Source organism: Megalops cyprinoides, chromosome 1, assembly GCF_013368585.1.
Source record: "Megalops cyprinoides isolate fMegCyp1 chromosome 1, fMegCyp1.pri, whole genome shotgun sequence".
NCBI classification, from domain to species: Eukaryota; Metazoa; Chordata; class Actinopteri; order Elopiformes; family Megalopidae; genus Megalops; species Megalops cyprinoides.
Genome location: NC_050583.1, coordinates 29216178 through 29232975, shown reverse-complemented (window position 1 = coordinate 29232975; position 16798 = coordinate 29216178). Strand labels below are relative to the sequence as shown.

Here is a 16798-nt window from a genome sequence, read left to right as displayed (position 1 = left end):
ATTAACATTCACCTGATCTCATGAAGTTTTATTCCCTCATTGATGCAGATCAAGGGGAGCAGCCACAAGGCACCAAGGAGCCATGTGGCAGCAGCAATGTCCGTAACAAAAAAGGTGTGGTGTGGAGTGGGGTCATGCCACAGGAGGCGAGATCCCATTGCTATTGAAACATTAAGAATGGGCCTGTGAAGAAAGGAGAAAGCTTTTTACTTCCATGTAAAAAGGCCATTGTTTATTGCACTTAATGTCATTGCTTTAAAGCACATGCACATCTATGGGTCATATACATTTTTTCCCATGTGATGTACCAGACAACAAGTTAAATTTGTTTTTTTAATTGCATCTAGAAGTCAAGAACTTCCTTAATCTACAATGATGAAGGAACTGGCATGCATCAAACAAAAAAAAAGCCCACCCCAAATTTATGATGATAATACTAAATACTTTCTTCTACAAACAGAACACTGATTAGAAAGTTGTACTGGTAGAACAGAATTACCTAATGACATAGTTGGACAGAATGTGTAAATGTGTGGTTGGAGAGAGAGTGTAAATAACTGGAAAACCTACACTGTGATGACTACAGCACACCAGCAGCGGTTACTGAGAGGGCTCTGCTTCCACATGGGGGCTGATCGGTGGACATGGCTCACAGAAGTGCACACTGGAAAACAGAACACACACCCATTTACTGAGATGAGAGAGAGAGAAAGTATGTGTCTACTTGTCTTCACTTTCCCCATGACAATGATGTGTAAAGAGGCCATGTCACATATCACACTGACGAAAATCAAATTGAACCGCAGTTTCATTCTGTGCTCATAAGTGCAGCTAGGAGAGAAGTCACACCTTAGCTTTCTGAAGATAATCACAGAGTTTCATACGTGAGTATGATATGACTCATTCACTGAGGTAATGATGTTTTCACAAAGTGGTCGATCATCCAGAGAGTGAACAGTGGATGATCAACCATGCACTCATACCCTGAAGTAATATTGGACCTTAGAATATTCACATATAATCTGAAATACTATTATGACAGGGCACACAGAAATAAACACATGCATTAGAGCAAGCCAGAAAGCCAGATATAATTAGACATTCTCTTCAGAATAATTCAAAGAGTAGAAGAATGACAGATTTAAGGTGGCTCAAAGCTGTATGATCACTCTCACTCACTAGCGTTCAGCAGGATGAAGAATGTAATGACCTTCTGGGCCAGAGCAAGACCATCAGAGTGCTTCCCAAACCAGTCGGGGGAGGAGTCAGTGGAGTTCCTAAAGCACAGATAAAAACCCATCATTGGGATGGCTCCACTTTTGAGGAGCACTGCACTGGCTCCTGTTCCTATGTGTCACTGGCTTCACATTATGCACTACAGAGAGATTCACACTTAAAAACAAACAGAGATGAAAGTCTGACGGGGAGCACAAGCACAACACAGAAACGCTAAGGCAGCGCTGTGTGCTTGTCACTCTCATTCACTCATTCACACCCTGTTCCCTCACATGGCCGCAGCTCACATTAGCAGGGCTGCTGGGTGACACAGGGATTCGTCTTCGTGGTTTATCTCCAGGCAGAACCCATGAAGCATGAATCCAAAACATGTCAGGTACGTGCAGACAGTCAGGCCAAACTTCACCAGGAAGTAGAACACAAAGAACCGCTGGGTCTAGTTGGGGCAAGAGGCAGGGGACATGCTTTCGGTCAGCCAGACAATGCACTGTTTATTTAAGTTATACAGCACATTACCTATATGTAGGTATGTTAACCACACCATCTCTTCTGATATGTTTGTAGCTTTTACATTCTCTTTTTATATTCGCTTTTTGTTTGTTTGTTTATTTTCTGTCAATGTTCTCTGTATTTTTCCCCTGTGTGCCTTTTAGTCTGTGTCAGTGTTGTGTAATGTATGTGTAATGCTTTGTCTGTCACTGTGCCTTGTATATGTATCATATTTATGTTCACTTTAAGTTTGTGCACTATGTTTTATCATTGTAGCACCTTGGGTTTCATATACGTTATAAACAAAACTGTAATAATAATTAGCGTTTCATTGTCTGTGAACAGGATCTTTCCCAGTTATCAAAGGAAATGCATGAGTGTATATGTCAGCACATTCTCCTCAATGTCAGTGAACATCACATCACCTTCTTTGGCAGGAAGCGCAGATTTTTCCCGGTTGGCACCTTCATGATGGAGCTGTCTGAAGGTTTGCCCATGAGGGATACACTGAGAGAACAGGAAGACAGGATGGAAAGTTTCAAGATGAAAGGAGTGTTAAAGAGGGGGTCAGATTTCAGATACACTAAGAAACATGTGTTTTGGTCTGAAATCACATGAAAGATTGCATCAAAACTAGGGGAGAAATGAGTAAGTTCTGCTGAGCTGTAAATAGATGCCACAGCAGTTTGCAGTAATCATTAGGAACTTACAAGAGAGATTAAGTCCATTGTGTTTGATTTATAAATGATTAATGGTTGAAGTATTGGCACAATGGCTGTCTGAGACCTCAGGGAAGAGATTTGTATGAAGGAATTAGCTGAGGAATGGAGAACAATTAATACGCCTGCTACTCGTGACAGCACCTTCATAATTGTACCAGAAGTGTCTTGAACAGAGTTACTGTGGGAGTTCACAAAAGATATTGTAATCAACCATCAAGCTTATTTACATGAATTTTGATGTGTTCATCCTACCTGATTAGTGGAAAGTAAAAGCAGGACAGAAAGAGCACATCGCTGGTGCCAAGGGGAGGAGGGAGTTGACACACACAGGCCAGGATCTGTATGAAAAAACTGAGCTCAGCAAATACAGTACAAGGGATTGTGAGCTGTTACCCATATTCATCCATCAGCAGTTCATTGAGCACCAGCTAATCTAACTACACACTGCATCTGATTTCATGCGCTGAAAATGACTGACAATACATGTCATACGAGGCATCATACAAAAATCACACATCAGTTAATTGCACACAAATGCAATGCACATTCACGCTTTGTACACGGGTAACATGGCAGCATCCTTTTAGCAGTTTACAAAGAGCAGCGGTGATGTGTGTCACACCTGGATGAGGACAAGGGACAGCTGGCACTGCAGCAGGAACAGGAAGCACTTCCTGATGCCAGCTGTGGTGTGCCGAGCCTGGAAATCACATGGGAAGAAAGAACTTAAGTAAAAAAACCAGACAGATTAACTATATGTGTTTGAATGAGTTGGTGTGTGTGTGTGTGTGTGTGTGTGTGTGTGTGTGTGTGTGTGTGCCCACGCATACATACACATGTGCCTATAGGTGGCTGTCTGACCTGCTTGATGAGCCGAATGATGGCAGTGTTGTCTTGTGGGCCCAGGTGGACAGTACAGGGCAGGCCACAGAGGGCGCTGGAGAGGCGGGCTGGGGAAAGGGGGCTCGGGTAGGATTGTGACATCAGAGTGGAAGGTTTTTCAGGGGTGGTCCAGCAGCAGGAGGGCAGAAGGGGCTCTAGAGCAATACTACAGACAGGAGAGATTAAAATCACTTCAGTCATCATGCAGTCTAGTCACCCTTAAATGAGTGTTTGAGATGTTGACATAGTGTGCAGAATGTTAAACTTAACACATGCGTTTACAATGTTCCCACTACTGAAGAAGACAATCTTACAATTACCTGACGTCACTCTGCAGGAACACAGCATTGTTGTTAATATTCTGGCTGCTTCCCAGACAGCAAACCACCTCGCCATACTCCTGCATAACCTGTACCATCTCACACATGGCTGAACATATAAAAAGGCTGAATCAGGGACGGCATGTGGACAGACTTACAGTAAATATGGCATACATGAGACAGGGTAAAGTCTGACTCACTCTGAGATGTACAGTCAGTGAAGAGTGGCACCAGTAGGGGCACGTTGTCAATGTTCTCCAGGTGGGGGCGTACATTCTCAATGCCCTTAGGGAGCTTGGCCTGCAAACACAGGGAGCATATAGCATGGGGCAGTGCAATGTTGTGGTCAGGGAGCCTGCCTAATAATTACGGTCAAATCTTAGGTACGGTACTGTTCTCATAAACTTGGGCAAGGTGCTCAACTTGAATTACTTCAGTAAATATTTAGCTATAGATGTGACCTAAGTACTCTATGCTGTCTTGGACATCTGATTTAGAAATAAATAATATAGTGATGGTGTGAGTGAAATTGTGACTTCCGACTCCTCAAGCATAACATTATACATGCTCTATCTGTGGCCAGATCACTCACCCTGTTCAGGTCCTCTATTAGACAGGCCCCCTCATTGTCCAGGGCTCTGGTGGCTGTCCTCTCCCCCTGTCGGGCATCTTCACCCAGGAGACACTCCTCTTTAGAAGGTTAAAGCTTAAAGATGCATCCCTAATAGTCACCACAATGACTGATACTCCTTCTGCAGTTGCTGAACTGAACCTGGATTACTTGCAGGTGCATATTCAGCACCGTTGATGTTTGCTTGATGCCACTGAAGTGAATGCCACTTGAGCCCACAACAGAGAGGGTGTGGCTTCAGTATCGACTTGCCTCCACCCTGCTCTCCCTCTTCTTCCTGTTCTGAGTCCGCCAGGCTCTCGGGGTCCAGCGGGAAACCGTCCGACTGCAGGGAGATGTGGCAGTTCCACCCCGTCTCCAGACCCATCTTCTCAGCAAACACCTAAACACAGGAGATCTGAACACCGCTGCCTTGCAACACTGAGCACTGCACAGGCCTTCGAAACACTTACTCTAGCTACAACAACCTGCACTATGAAACAGATTTGTGTGTATGAATGATTCTGCAACATGTACAAAACATCAGCAAAGTGTCTTATTTTTACCTTTGTAATATTGTGGATGTCATACCTTTCTTATCCAAACATCATGCAGAAAAATTAATATATGCATTTTCTCAAACAGGTTAGACTAGTGTAATGCTATGTTGACAAGCTTTTCAAAGCACTCTATTGAGAAATCATAACTTGTGTACACCAATTGCAAACTGCTGCTGCAAGATTACTCATCAAAACAACATCATCACAAAATATAAGCCAAAACAACCCCCCAGATCCTTGACTTCCTGGCCTGCTCTTAGTTTCAAATGTTAATTTTAAGAGGGTTTCTATGCCCACAGTCTCTTGAATCCATTCCCACAACAGAGCCATAATCAGTTTTGGCCTTTAAGAAACATCTTAAAACACTAGTTTTTAGAATTAATTTTTAAATAGTTTATTATGAAGCCCTTTTAATGCTGTTGTAACACAGGTAACCTTTGCATATAAATAATAATTAATGAAGCAGAGCAGTGTAGATTTTATTGCAGTTTGTTTTTTTCTTTAATATTTTCATTTTCCCAATTTACATGATCACATTATACATTAATTATATATAATATATAATTATAATATATAATTATATAATATAATAGTATATATGTGCGTGTATATAATATAATTTAATATAATATAATAATATATAATATATTAATATCATATATAATTATGTATACATTATATATATATATATATATATATATATATATATATATATATATATATATATATATATATATACATACGCGCACACACACACACGTGTGTGTCCTCCTGAAATTCTCTCTGTTTTATAGTTAGCCAGGTGGGGGCAGCAAAGTCTTTTTTGATGAGAAACAATTCACTGTGCTTTGTCAGCAAGGAATTATACCTGCCACAGCCTCCTCACGAGTGCACTGTGCCTCACCTGTCCCGTCCTCTCCACCAGGGCCCTCACCTTGCTCTTGACCTCCTCCTCTGCTGAGAAGAAGACAAAGCGGATGCAGGCGCTGTCCAAGCCGGCGATGAGCCGAACCATGTCGGGCCGAGCTTGGTACTGCGAGGACACAAGGCCGAGGAATACGTGTTGCCTCAGAGGGAGCAGGGGGTCCTCCGGGCCTGTAGGGGGCTCTTCTGTCCCCTCTCCTATACAGCACAGAGTACGCAACTTCACTGCCACACTGCATTCTCTGTGAATGTGTTTTGTCATTTCACTTAGTCACTCCTCATCAGCAATACATTCTGCTCATAAAATACTCAAAGAACTCTAAAGCTATGAGGACTGTGCTATTATATGCAACCTTTGTGACCTCTCAGGACTGATATTAGAGCATCTTTGACTGAAGGTGGTGCCTTAATTTAGTCTTTTATATATAGAGCCTTGTTGTCCTTGGTTATTTTTCTCACCCTTTGCCTGTACCCCTGGGCCTTGTGTTGTTGATGTTGTATTTTGTGTGTCTTTGTGTATCTTATATGTATATGCCATTCTTTCTTTCATAAAGTGTTCATTTAAAAAAAGCAATATATTCTGCTGTGGCTGGTGTTTGTATTAGGGTGCAATAGGAAGAGTCTGGCATGTACTAGGGGATTGTAGCTCACTGAGTACAGTTTGTCAGGATTACCTGTCAACTCTATGGTGTCGAGGTGTGGGTTATGTGTCAGCTCTACACACTTGCCATCGATCTCTGGATCCTGGGGGTGGAGGATGGGCTTGAATGACAGCGCCAGGCACTGACCTGCCATGCAGGAACGCTGGTAAAAATCCAATACCTTTTTCCTGAGGGTGGACAAAGCCAGAAACAAATGGTACCTCACTGACTAACACAGGAAAAGCTGAAGACACATTTAAAAAGGAGTCAAAGGGTACACCTGTCAGAATCTGTGAGTGGCTGGAGGTCTTCGCCATCCCAGAATTCAGAACATGCTCCAAGGACTACATCAGCAGAGCCGTAGGAAAAGAGCTGCAGCCCCCCTGCAGAGAAATTACAACTTGTACAAACTGCTGCCGCAAGATTACTCATAAAACAAAGAAGAGGACAGTAACTGCAATAAAATCTACTGTTTTGCACACACACCGATTATGTGAAGTAAATTTCCTTCTGCCCACACTGTCCAATCCCAGCTGCTGACAATGTGAAATGCACACCACACCACACACATCCACAGACACCATCAACAATTCAGAGAACATGAGATGACCTTTGCAAAGGTAAAATCTAGCTGACAGGAAGGACATTAACATGCTGCTAATGTGAGAGCATGCAGACTGCTGCAGACTCTTAGGCAAAATCACCCATAAAATTCCCCAGGAAACTCCCCAGAAATTGATTTTGTTCTTAGATCAGTGTCAGTGAGGGAAACGCACACGAAAGGCCTCGCTTGCTAACAAACGGCCACAAACGTCCTTTCTCCGTGGTCACCGCACCCGTCGGACACGTGCTCGTGGTCATGCCCGCGGGTGACGGTGAGAGCGCACCTGAGTGGTTGTCCTGCACGAGCAGGCCGATGATGTGCGAGAAGGGCAGCCTCCTCATGGACACGGGCTGTGGCTGCCAGGAAGCGCCCTCCGGGGCACAGGGCACCGAGGGCAGGGTGTACGCGGCCACGCTCATCCTCTGCTGGTAGGGCTCCTGAGCCGAGGACCTGAACCCTGTCTCACACACAGCAGAGACAGAGTGCAGAGAGAGTCACACAGAGTCTGATCTCTCTGCTCCGAGTCTTACAGGAGGAGACAGTGGCGGCTGAGGGACTGCACTGGAAAGAGGGTTACACAGCTGAGCCCTGGAAGGGACACTACTGTTGTACCCGTGAGAAAAGTGAATCCAAATTGCTGCAGTAAATATCCAGTTTAGTAAATGGATAATGTATACAGTGCAAGCTATGTAGGGCACCCTGGATCAGAACATTAGCAAAGGGTATGAGTCATTGAATGGTACTGTAATAGATAACTCCAGTTCTTTCAGATGGGGGTACCCTAAATACAGTATATCTGTACAGTGTAGAGCTTTCAGCAGTTTTGTTCACATGTTTCTTCACATACATGCCAGGACACATGCCCTAATCACATAGACAGGAGTGTGGAAAGATAAATCTTCCAGCAAGTGAGCAAGCTTATGATTCACCGACTGCAGTCTCTCGGTACTATGAGTCATCAGCACAATACGATGCTGTTAACTGGAAATGCTGATTATAGTTGGTTTCACTTTAGCTAGAATCCAAGGAGCAACATGGGATGATGATCACAGACTGAGGAAAAGCAATAAGATCGTATATTTATTGTACTAAGCTGCTCCTTTTTGTGAGACTCTCCTCATCATTACGAGATCAAGAGGGAATTAAGTGAGTGATCACCAGGAAACACCTGTCTGTTACATTACTGAGCTCCAACTGAGCTGTTTTTAGGCTAAAGAAAAACATATCCGTGCTTGCTCATTGCTCTTTCCTCCAGCTGTGAGATTTCTGACCCGACATAACCTAGCACAGTTTAAACTCCCAGGAGGCTTTGCACTGGCCATTCTCTCAGTGTGAACACTTTTAATAGGAGGGTTGCTTGTAGATGTGGTCACTGTGGTTAGAGCTTTTCAAAAGAGGAACAAACATGGGATATGCTTTTCAACATACTTTTCAACATAGGGAGACATTGAATATATTGTACTGATGTTTTCTTAAAGTTTACAGTGTCTCAGACTTCTGTTGTGAAACAATTCCAATGCAATACAATTGGCAAACATGCCAAGTGAAAGGTCAGTGATGACGACTATGTGAGCAAAATTTATTCTCGGCTGCTCTAGATGGTAAAGCGCTGCGTGCCCTGTGGACGTGGTCAGCTGAATTAATGTGGCCTGTTGTTTGATCCAGAGTAACATGTAATTAAGTGTTCTAGAGTGAAGAGCGTTTCATTACCCAGGACCCTGGCCAGCTCATACAGCCCCCAGGGCGGGCACACGGGCTGGCAGCGGGGGCGGCTCTTCAGCAGGGCCGCGTGGGTCAGGTGGTCCGTCAGGCGCCACAGCATGGCCACGACCTCGGGGTCGCAGAGCGCCAGCTGCAGGGCCAGGCCCAGGGGCCGCAGGGAGCTGTTGTGGCGGTGCCAGCGGGAGTCGTCGAACTGCACCCGCGTGTCCGTCCCCCGGCCCGGCGACAGGCTCAGCATCTCCAGCACGCTGGAGCCCTGGGGCGGGGACAGGGGCTGCAGGAGAGGGACACCGTGATCCTGTCACCAAGCAGGAGAGGCAATCAAGTGACACATGAGTCATGAAAGCTTATGAGACGTTGCACTGCCCATGGCTGCATGGTTGCACTGCACTGGTTGCAATAGTGTTTGACATGACAGGTGTTGAAAATGGAAGCTGGTCATGAGGAGCTGAATGATCCCCACTGGACTAGGCTCACCTGCTGAGTGGTCTTGTTTGGATCCTGTGCTCTTTTTTTAACACTGCCTCTGTGTCTGAACGGCCTGCTGAAGAACAGGACTTTCTCTGGGTTGGGGCTGGGCCAGGAGAGAACCCCCTGCTTGTCCACACAGCACAATACCTGAGCTCACAAACCACAAACACATACACACACATGAGAGCGCACACACACAGACACACACATACACACACACACACACACACACACACACAAACACATATGCACCAATGCTCCAGAAAAACAGCACCCCATGACAAAAAGCTGGAGCACAAACTGATCAAATAGAAGGAAGGCTCACTGTAGAGTAACACGTAGCTGTTACCGGCTTACCGTGACCGAGCCCAGGCTGTGCAGGAGGCTGGCCGTGTGACAGAGCGCAGGTGACCTCCCACACAGCACCGCCACACAGGTGCGACAGGTCACAGTGAACATCTCCTGTGACACAGTGACATCACTGCGTGAGAGACCCTGCCTTCTGTACCTGGAATCACCCAGAGAGCTGCATTGAGAACAATATATGTGTATAAGCGGAGCTCACCCTCCAGTCTCGCGGTTGAGCTCCCAGTTGATTCAGCACCCGCACCTCACCGTACACGCTGACCTGCAGCCACAGCAGGGGGAAGGCCAGCGGCAGCAGGGGCAGAACGCCATTCACCTGCGCACAGACAGGGGAGACAGCAGATAGAGCAACCCACCTGTTAGAGCATCGTAGTGGTCTGCCAGAAGACCACTGCTTCTAGAAGGCATTGTTCACCATGTACCCATTCCATAACAGTGTTTGGAATTTTTAGAGGAAGAGTGTTGTCTGATTGGTCCAGATCTCTCTGTCCCACACATGATGTGTCTATGTATGTGTGTGCTTATGTATTTACATATGGATGTGTGTGGGGTGACAATGTAGCATAGTGGTAAGGTGCAGGACTTGTAACCGAAAGGTTGTTGGTTTGATTCCCAGCTGGGGCACTCCTGCTCTACTGTTGGGCAATGTACTTAACCTAGAACTGTCTCAGTAATGTCCCAGCTTTGTGAATGGATAACATGTTAAAATTGTAATCTACATGTATATATAGGGTGCTGTGGATAAGAGCGTCTGCTAAATGCCAATATTGCAATCTAGTGTGTGCACGCGACCTTTTGTGTGTGATACTCACCGGCAGCTGCAGTAGTGTGACATGCCAGGGTCCCACACCGGGAGCTCCCAGCAGGTACCGCACCAGGTTCAACACCAGCAGCACTGCCTGTAGAGGGTAGCAAGTGTAGCAAACCTTTGTAGGGCTCAACAGTGAAATAGGCCAATCAAGGCCATCAATTAAGAGCAGTGATATGACAAGATACACTGTACGACTGCACATCATTGTTCAGTCTCTGCATTTCACTGTTTACTAAGAAATATTGACAAAGGTGCTTTCTTACATTACACTCTTTAATCTGTCACATATGATTCATTACAGAGTCTAATATCTCTGCAATGCAGAACTGAAAAGGGTGGAGGTCAGACCTAAAGTTTAGTTCCCCATGCAGATCAGGATAGGGACCCGGTAATTCCCAGTGCAGACACCCCTCAGTAGCTCAGTGATTGCAGGGTGACATGTGTGGCTGACAGGCTCACCAGCACCAGCGGGGCCAGCCCTCTCTCTAACAGGCTCTGTACAGTGAAGCGCTCATTGTCCAGCACTGTGACAGGACGCTGTTCCCCCAGCTCCAGACATTGCCTGAAGAGAGACACACAGAGCCTTGACCACACAACCCATGCTGAACACATATAGTACACACGTCAAAATCCCAAACCTACTCACACCCACACACTCTCACTTTTAGTATCACACATGCTCACATCACACACTGTCCCATACCACTCACAGACACACACAGACGCGCGCACACACACACACACAAAGGTGCACACACATACACACGTATGCACACAAACACTCACGCAATCACCCCCACATTACACACATGCACACCCTCAGAAGCTCATGCTCACACACATGCCCACCAAAACACAGGCCCACACTTGGTCTGTCTCACACACACACACCGACAGGAACCCGACAGATACCCAACTGCACAGTCTCCACTGCCGGGGTCTTGGTCACCCTAAATAGCTGCGGCTGGAGCAGATGGTGTGGGCGGGGCCTGTCACTGTCCAACGGGGAAGGCGGAGAGGAGAGATGGCTGAAGACATCACTGCGAGACAGGACCACATGTTCTTCTTCCTGTTGCCACGGACAGACTTCAGACAGACGCAAGCATGGACCCTTCACATGTAAACAGATGAACTTTGAATCTCTGCACCCTACTTCCAGTACAACTTCCCTCCTTTCAAAACACTGAAGAACTGTTCACTTCTAACGCTCTTATCACTAGTTTGTTATGCTTTGACAATAGCATAACAGACAAATGTTAATCAAACTAATATGATCTGAACACTCGGCAGTGGCCCACTCTGACCTGGATGCCCCTGAGCTCCGTGGGTGCCTCCGCCCCTGGCCGCAGGGCTATGATGTCACCCTCCACCAGCAGACTGACGGGCAGGTTGACGAGGCAGCCGTCACGGTAGGTCCACTGCAGGGACACAGCCGGGGAGGGCTGAGAAAACAGGCCCTCGCAGCCCTGTGTCCATCCTGGCTGGGGGTGCTGCAGGAATTCTGCAACAGAAGTGGCCATACGGTCTCAATCAAACCTGTGGTATGAAATTATAAGGACATAAATTTACATTGAAGGAAAAATAAAAGAAAGGGTGTTTGTATAAACTTTTTTACACTGAGGGACTTTCTGAGCTTGATTTATAAATGTCAAAAATACCCAGGACTAGAAAAATAATTTCGCACATATTGATTTTAGGCTGACTAATAAAAGGTTTTGCTACAATTAGATATCCATGATTTCATTTCCGTGCCCAACAGATGGCCACACACACACACACACACAGGAAACTGAATAAATCTCTCCACTACATGTCACCCATTTTACCTGGTGGCAGGGTTCAAAATATATATATATATCTAATATATACCATAGCTGTGCTGTTATTTCATCTCAGTGTAAATATAGCAGATCTCCGAAATTAATTTGGTTATGATAGCCACAACTGCTGCTTAGTGTTTCCATGCAGTCTTGCAGCTAACATGCACACCAATACCACCAACATGCAATTTTCCCCAGGGTTAAAAATAATGATGTCTTCTCCACCACCTTACTATGTCTACTGTCTGTACACAGCATTTCTGTCTGATCACCCAGCTTGGTGCAATTTCTGTTTTGTCACTTGGTGATTTCAAGGACTGAAAAAATACTTCAGTATAAGTTTGTTTTTTCCTTTTTCTTTAGCATCACAAATTCAACATTGCAATGTCCGATGCCCCATTTAACCAAAGGCAATATTTCCCAAAGATGAAAATGTATGTCCAATGAGTAATTCAGCTGTGGGGTAAGCATACAAGCATACAAGCACCCTCATCCCTGCTTCACCCCTGCACGCTGTAGGTTAGGGTGCTACAGCGGGTCTTAGTAACACACTCACCCTGGATGGTTCGCAGGGTGGCCTGCAGTCTGCGGGGGATCTCCTCTCTCTTCAGCCACTGCAGCTGCGCCATGGCAACTAGTCCTGCCGACAGCAGGAGCAGGAGAGTACAGCCCCCTGCCAGGGCTGTCCCATCGCTACAGGAGAGGGGTAGGCGGCAACACTTCAGTCTGCGCGATTGTGACTTACACCTGCACTGCACACCACTGTCAGCTGGCCAGCGTCGTACCAAACCTGCAGTCACTCCAGCACTGCAGTATCCCCAGACCTCACATAATGAAAGGCTGCATCCCCAAGGCTTGAAAAGCAAACACTACTGGTGAAGCTATTCAGTGGTTAACCTTTGACATACGTTTTTCAAGCACCAATATTACAAGCTAAGACAGGGGATAAAGCAAATTCAACCAGGAATGATGCCTGCATAGTGAAATCATGATGAAGTCCACAAATGTGGCTTGTGTTCCTGAAAATATATAAATATAAATAAATGCCGTACATCTATCACGGTCTCACAAAAGCTCTCTCTCTTTTTAATCTTGTTAACTTTTCCAGTACACATATATTTGGACATGAGTAAGGGGGCAGTGGTTTAGACCTCAAAGGCATCAGTATTCTTAGCAGCGGTGCAGCTTTGCATGTAACCCTGCACAGTGTTTTTCTCTTCCGCAGGACTTCCTGTTCTCTCAGTGGTCAGGCCTGTGTGTTCCCTGCTCCACCCTCTATTGACACCCTGCAATTGTATATGAAACAAAGCCTCCACAGCAAGGCTGAAATCCCTAGCACTGAATCACTGATAGTGCACACAATTTCAGTAAACATACAGAGCGTCATATTAATCAATGAATTTCCATATTACACATTTGATCAGTTTGTGTCAATTTGCGTCAATGTTTGCATGTGCTGTGTGAAGAGCACATCATATTTAAATAAATTTACATGGTCAGGTTCATGAGGTTCACTTTAAATAAAGCCTTTAGTACTTGTTCTACTGTTCCAATGTCTGTTCCAGTGCAACTTTGAACAGCTCTGCTGTTACCTCTACCTCTGTGCTGCTTTGCAGAGTGCTATTTCTTGCTATATCAAACAAGCATGTAGAAGTGCCCTGTTACCTGCTGCACTGTGTACATGTGTAAGGATGTGCTGTTACGCAGCAGTACCTGCCTCACTACGCCAGTGCGTAAAGGTGAGCCGTTAACCGCTCCATTGCGCCAATGTAGAGGAGTGGCATTTCCTGTTGCTTTAGCAGCATACCTGTGTGGGTGACACAGGGTGTGGCAGCCAAGCAGAGCCAGGGAGCACAGCAGAGTGAGCAGGGCACTGGGCCAATGCAGGCTAGACCAGCGCACTGAGTGGTGCAGGAAACTCCTCCGCCATGCAGTCTGGGTGGACAAAAAATTACACATAGACGCATCATTACAGAAATGCCGGAGAGAAGGTCTTCAGCACCTCTCTGTCTGAAGGCTCTAGAATTTAACACTAGGTGACAGCAAACAAGTCACCAATACCATGTGCCACTTTTGGGGTCAGTGTTTATGTACTGTTTGTGTGTATTTGTATGCCTCTGAGGCCTTCTTCCTGCTCTCTGGCCCACGGCCCCCTAAGGCTTACCTGCCAGGTGTTCTCTGCCCGCCTCTTCCTCCTAAACTGTTCCAGGCTGGAGGCCAGCTGGGAGTGGAGCTCTGTCAGTGCCTCTGCAGAGGTCAGGCCCAGCTGTCTGCGCACATGACTCTGCCAGACAAATAGCACACCCTGAGAGTTCCCTGAGGATCAGCTACAGGCATCCTGCCACGCAAAATGCAATTCACATCATATGCCGCACTGAATGACCGTTTCCAGAGAAGAGCTCATGCCCCATCAATTTAAATAAGTCATTTTCATGCTATTTACATTGAACAAGCACCCCAGGCATCCTCATCTGCTATTTTACCATAATTTCACAGAGTCAATGAACACTAAGCCGCTGTGACAGCTGGTAATGACTGTCAATCTTCAGTGACTAGACCCATGTCTCACTTCTTTCATAGTCTGGGTAGAGATCACACATTGGTGCATTGGTGGTTGAGGTGAGTCAATGTTCCCAATCTGCCCGCCTCCCTGACTATACAGTAGTTTACTACATTACATCAACATAACGTCAATATCATTTTTCAGAAAACACCACATATTCACTTGACAGGCTAAAAATGATATTATAGATACTGTTAACATTCTCAGAAAAACTTACACATCCAGTCCGGCAAGTCAGAAGCTCTCCTTACACACAACAGACTGAAAATATTCTGAATAACCGCATACCACAGCCTTTGTTCTGAATTATTCTTAAGTCACTTGTAATTGCAATCAGTGTTCTTCATTTCCTTACGCTTACAGGAATTGTCCTGCTGTACACCCAAATTTCCAGTGTCACACCTCCCAGTGTTCTTCTATCCTATAAGGCCCAGCAGGAAAAAACACTCCAAGGTCAAGTTCGGGCCATGGGGACATGCAACACTGCCTGAACAGTGCACTTAGTTGTCTGCACTCAGTGCTGCTCTCTCTATTGAATGAGTTTAACCGTGAGACTCTGGAAGAGCATAATGGAGAGTTTTAAACCAGCAGCAGAGACAAAGGAGCAGGAAACAGCTTTGTCCCTCCAGCTGTCTGGAAACAAAAGCACATATTTTTTTTCCCCAAAAACATAATGAAGGCCAAGTGGGGCATTTGCTCACATCACTTAGGTCTCATTAAGCTGCTTATCGTCCTCACTCATTGTACCTTATCAGCAGCGGAATAAATACAGTAGCAAAGGAGTCCTTGTGAGGATGGGAAGACAGCAGGACTTACCGCATCACATTCACTGTCCCAGCTCACCTTCATTGGGGACTTTCACTCAAGAAGCCCGTGTCCTCTCTTCAGACGTAACGGCTAGCAAATGACAGCGTAACAGTCAGCTCACACAAAATGGAGCGGAAAACAGCCCTCAATAATACATGCCTTCTCTGCCCCTGGAGGTAGGTGAGAAATGTCACCTCCAAATGGTCCGAGCAAAGCTCTTAAGCTGTCAGGTGCAGAGGGCATCAATCAGAGACGCAACTACACTCCATGCTCAAGCACCACCACCTTCAGTTCGGCACAGTGTATTGTTTCATTTCTGTCCATAAAACAATGATGGTTTTTTTCTTCCACATTGTCAGGAGGTGAAACCGGCAAAAGTTTGAAGATGATTTTTGTTGGATGCACAACAAGAAAGCTTTCCTCCAGTGTCACTGTGACAATACACAAAGAAATGTTATGTGTGAATGTCATGATAATTATTCCTGAGCATGAATCTGCCTGTCAGGGATGGTTAAAAAAAAAGTTCTAAAATTTCTGCACTCAGGCGGATCAGTGGGGATTTAATGAAAATGTAATTGAAAGGGGATTATAGTGCCGCTGTCTTCAGCACCCCAATGGAGCTACAAATGCATAATTCTGTATATGAGGATAGAGGGTCATCAGAGAAGGCCCCCCCCCAATCCCCAGAGTCACCCTGGAGACTTGACTAATGACACCGAGCTCCCATCAGAACCAGATCTTCATTAACTAATGCACAGACGATCGCTGTAGTGTCAACGCTGAATCAACTCTTAGTAGTGCTGATCAGAGATCATTTATTAAAGAGGACCCATGAATTAAACACCATCACTTAAGGATCAGGAAGACTCAAAGTGGGTTCTCTAAACTAGCCCCAGTAACTGTACTCTGCATCTCTTAAGAGTCCAATCAGCTGCAATAATCACACTTTTGGAGGTTTGAGCATGTTTTATATTCTCTAAGATGTTCTCCTTAGGGTATTGTGAAAATGTAATCCTTTCAGGCAATATATAAATTAAACATACTCCCCCGCACACATACACGCACATACACACTCATACATGGTGGTGTTAAGGTATCTTTGATCTCTTCACTCCTCTGCTCAGGGGAAGTTTAGTAAGTCAGCTTTACAATTTTTTCCTATCTTTTTATGTTGTGGTTTCCTGTTTCGCAGTCCACTAGACTCCCTGAGTATGACACAGTGGCAGCCTCTCTCTCTCTCTCTCTCTCTC

The 16798-nt window shown here is 45.5% G+C and overlaps 1 protein-coding gene across 1 annotated transcript; it reads right to left on the bottom strand.

Moving 5' to 3' along the window:
* Positions 1-1171: 1171 nt before the first annotated feature.
* LOC118779316 (transmembrane protein 94-like) lies at positions 1172-15590 on the bottom strand. The gene is made up of 26 exons (XM_036531402.1): positions 15585-15590; positions 14343-14462; positions 13986-14113; positions 12735-12871; positions 11663-11859; positions 11276-11427; positions 10818-10920; positions 10360-10446; positions 9747-9863; positions 9539-9643; positions 9188-9328; positions 8699-8984; positions 7272-7445; positions 6665-6767; positions 6418-6572; positions 5754-5941; positions 4533-4662; positions 4242-4318; positions 3850-3949; positions 3650-3758; positions 3309-3495; positions 3070-3147; positions 2700-2785; positions 2151-2232; positions 1524-1672; positions 1172-1277 (listed from the first exon to the last, which is right to left on the bottom strand). The coding sequence occupies exons 1-26, from the start codon at positions 15588-15590 to the stop codon at positions 1172-1174; spliced, it is 3303 nt and encodes a 1100-aa protein (XP_036387295.1).
* Between the last annotated feature and the right edge of the window lie 1208 nt (positions 15591-16798).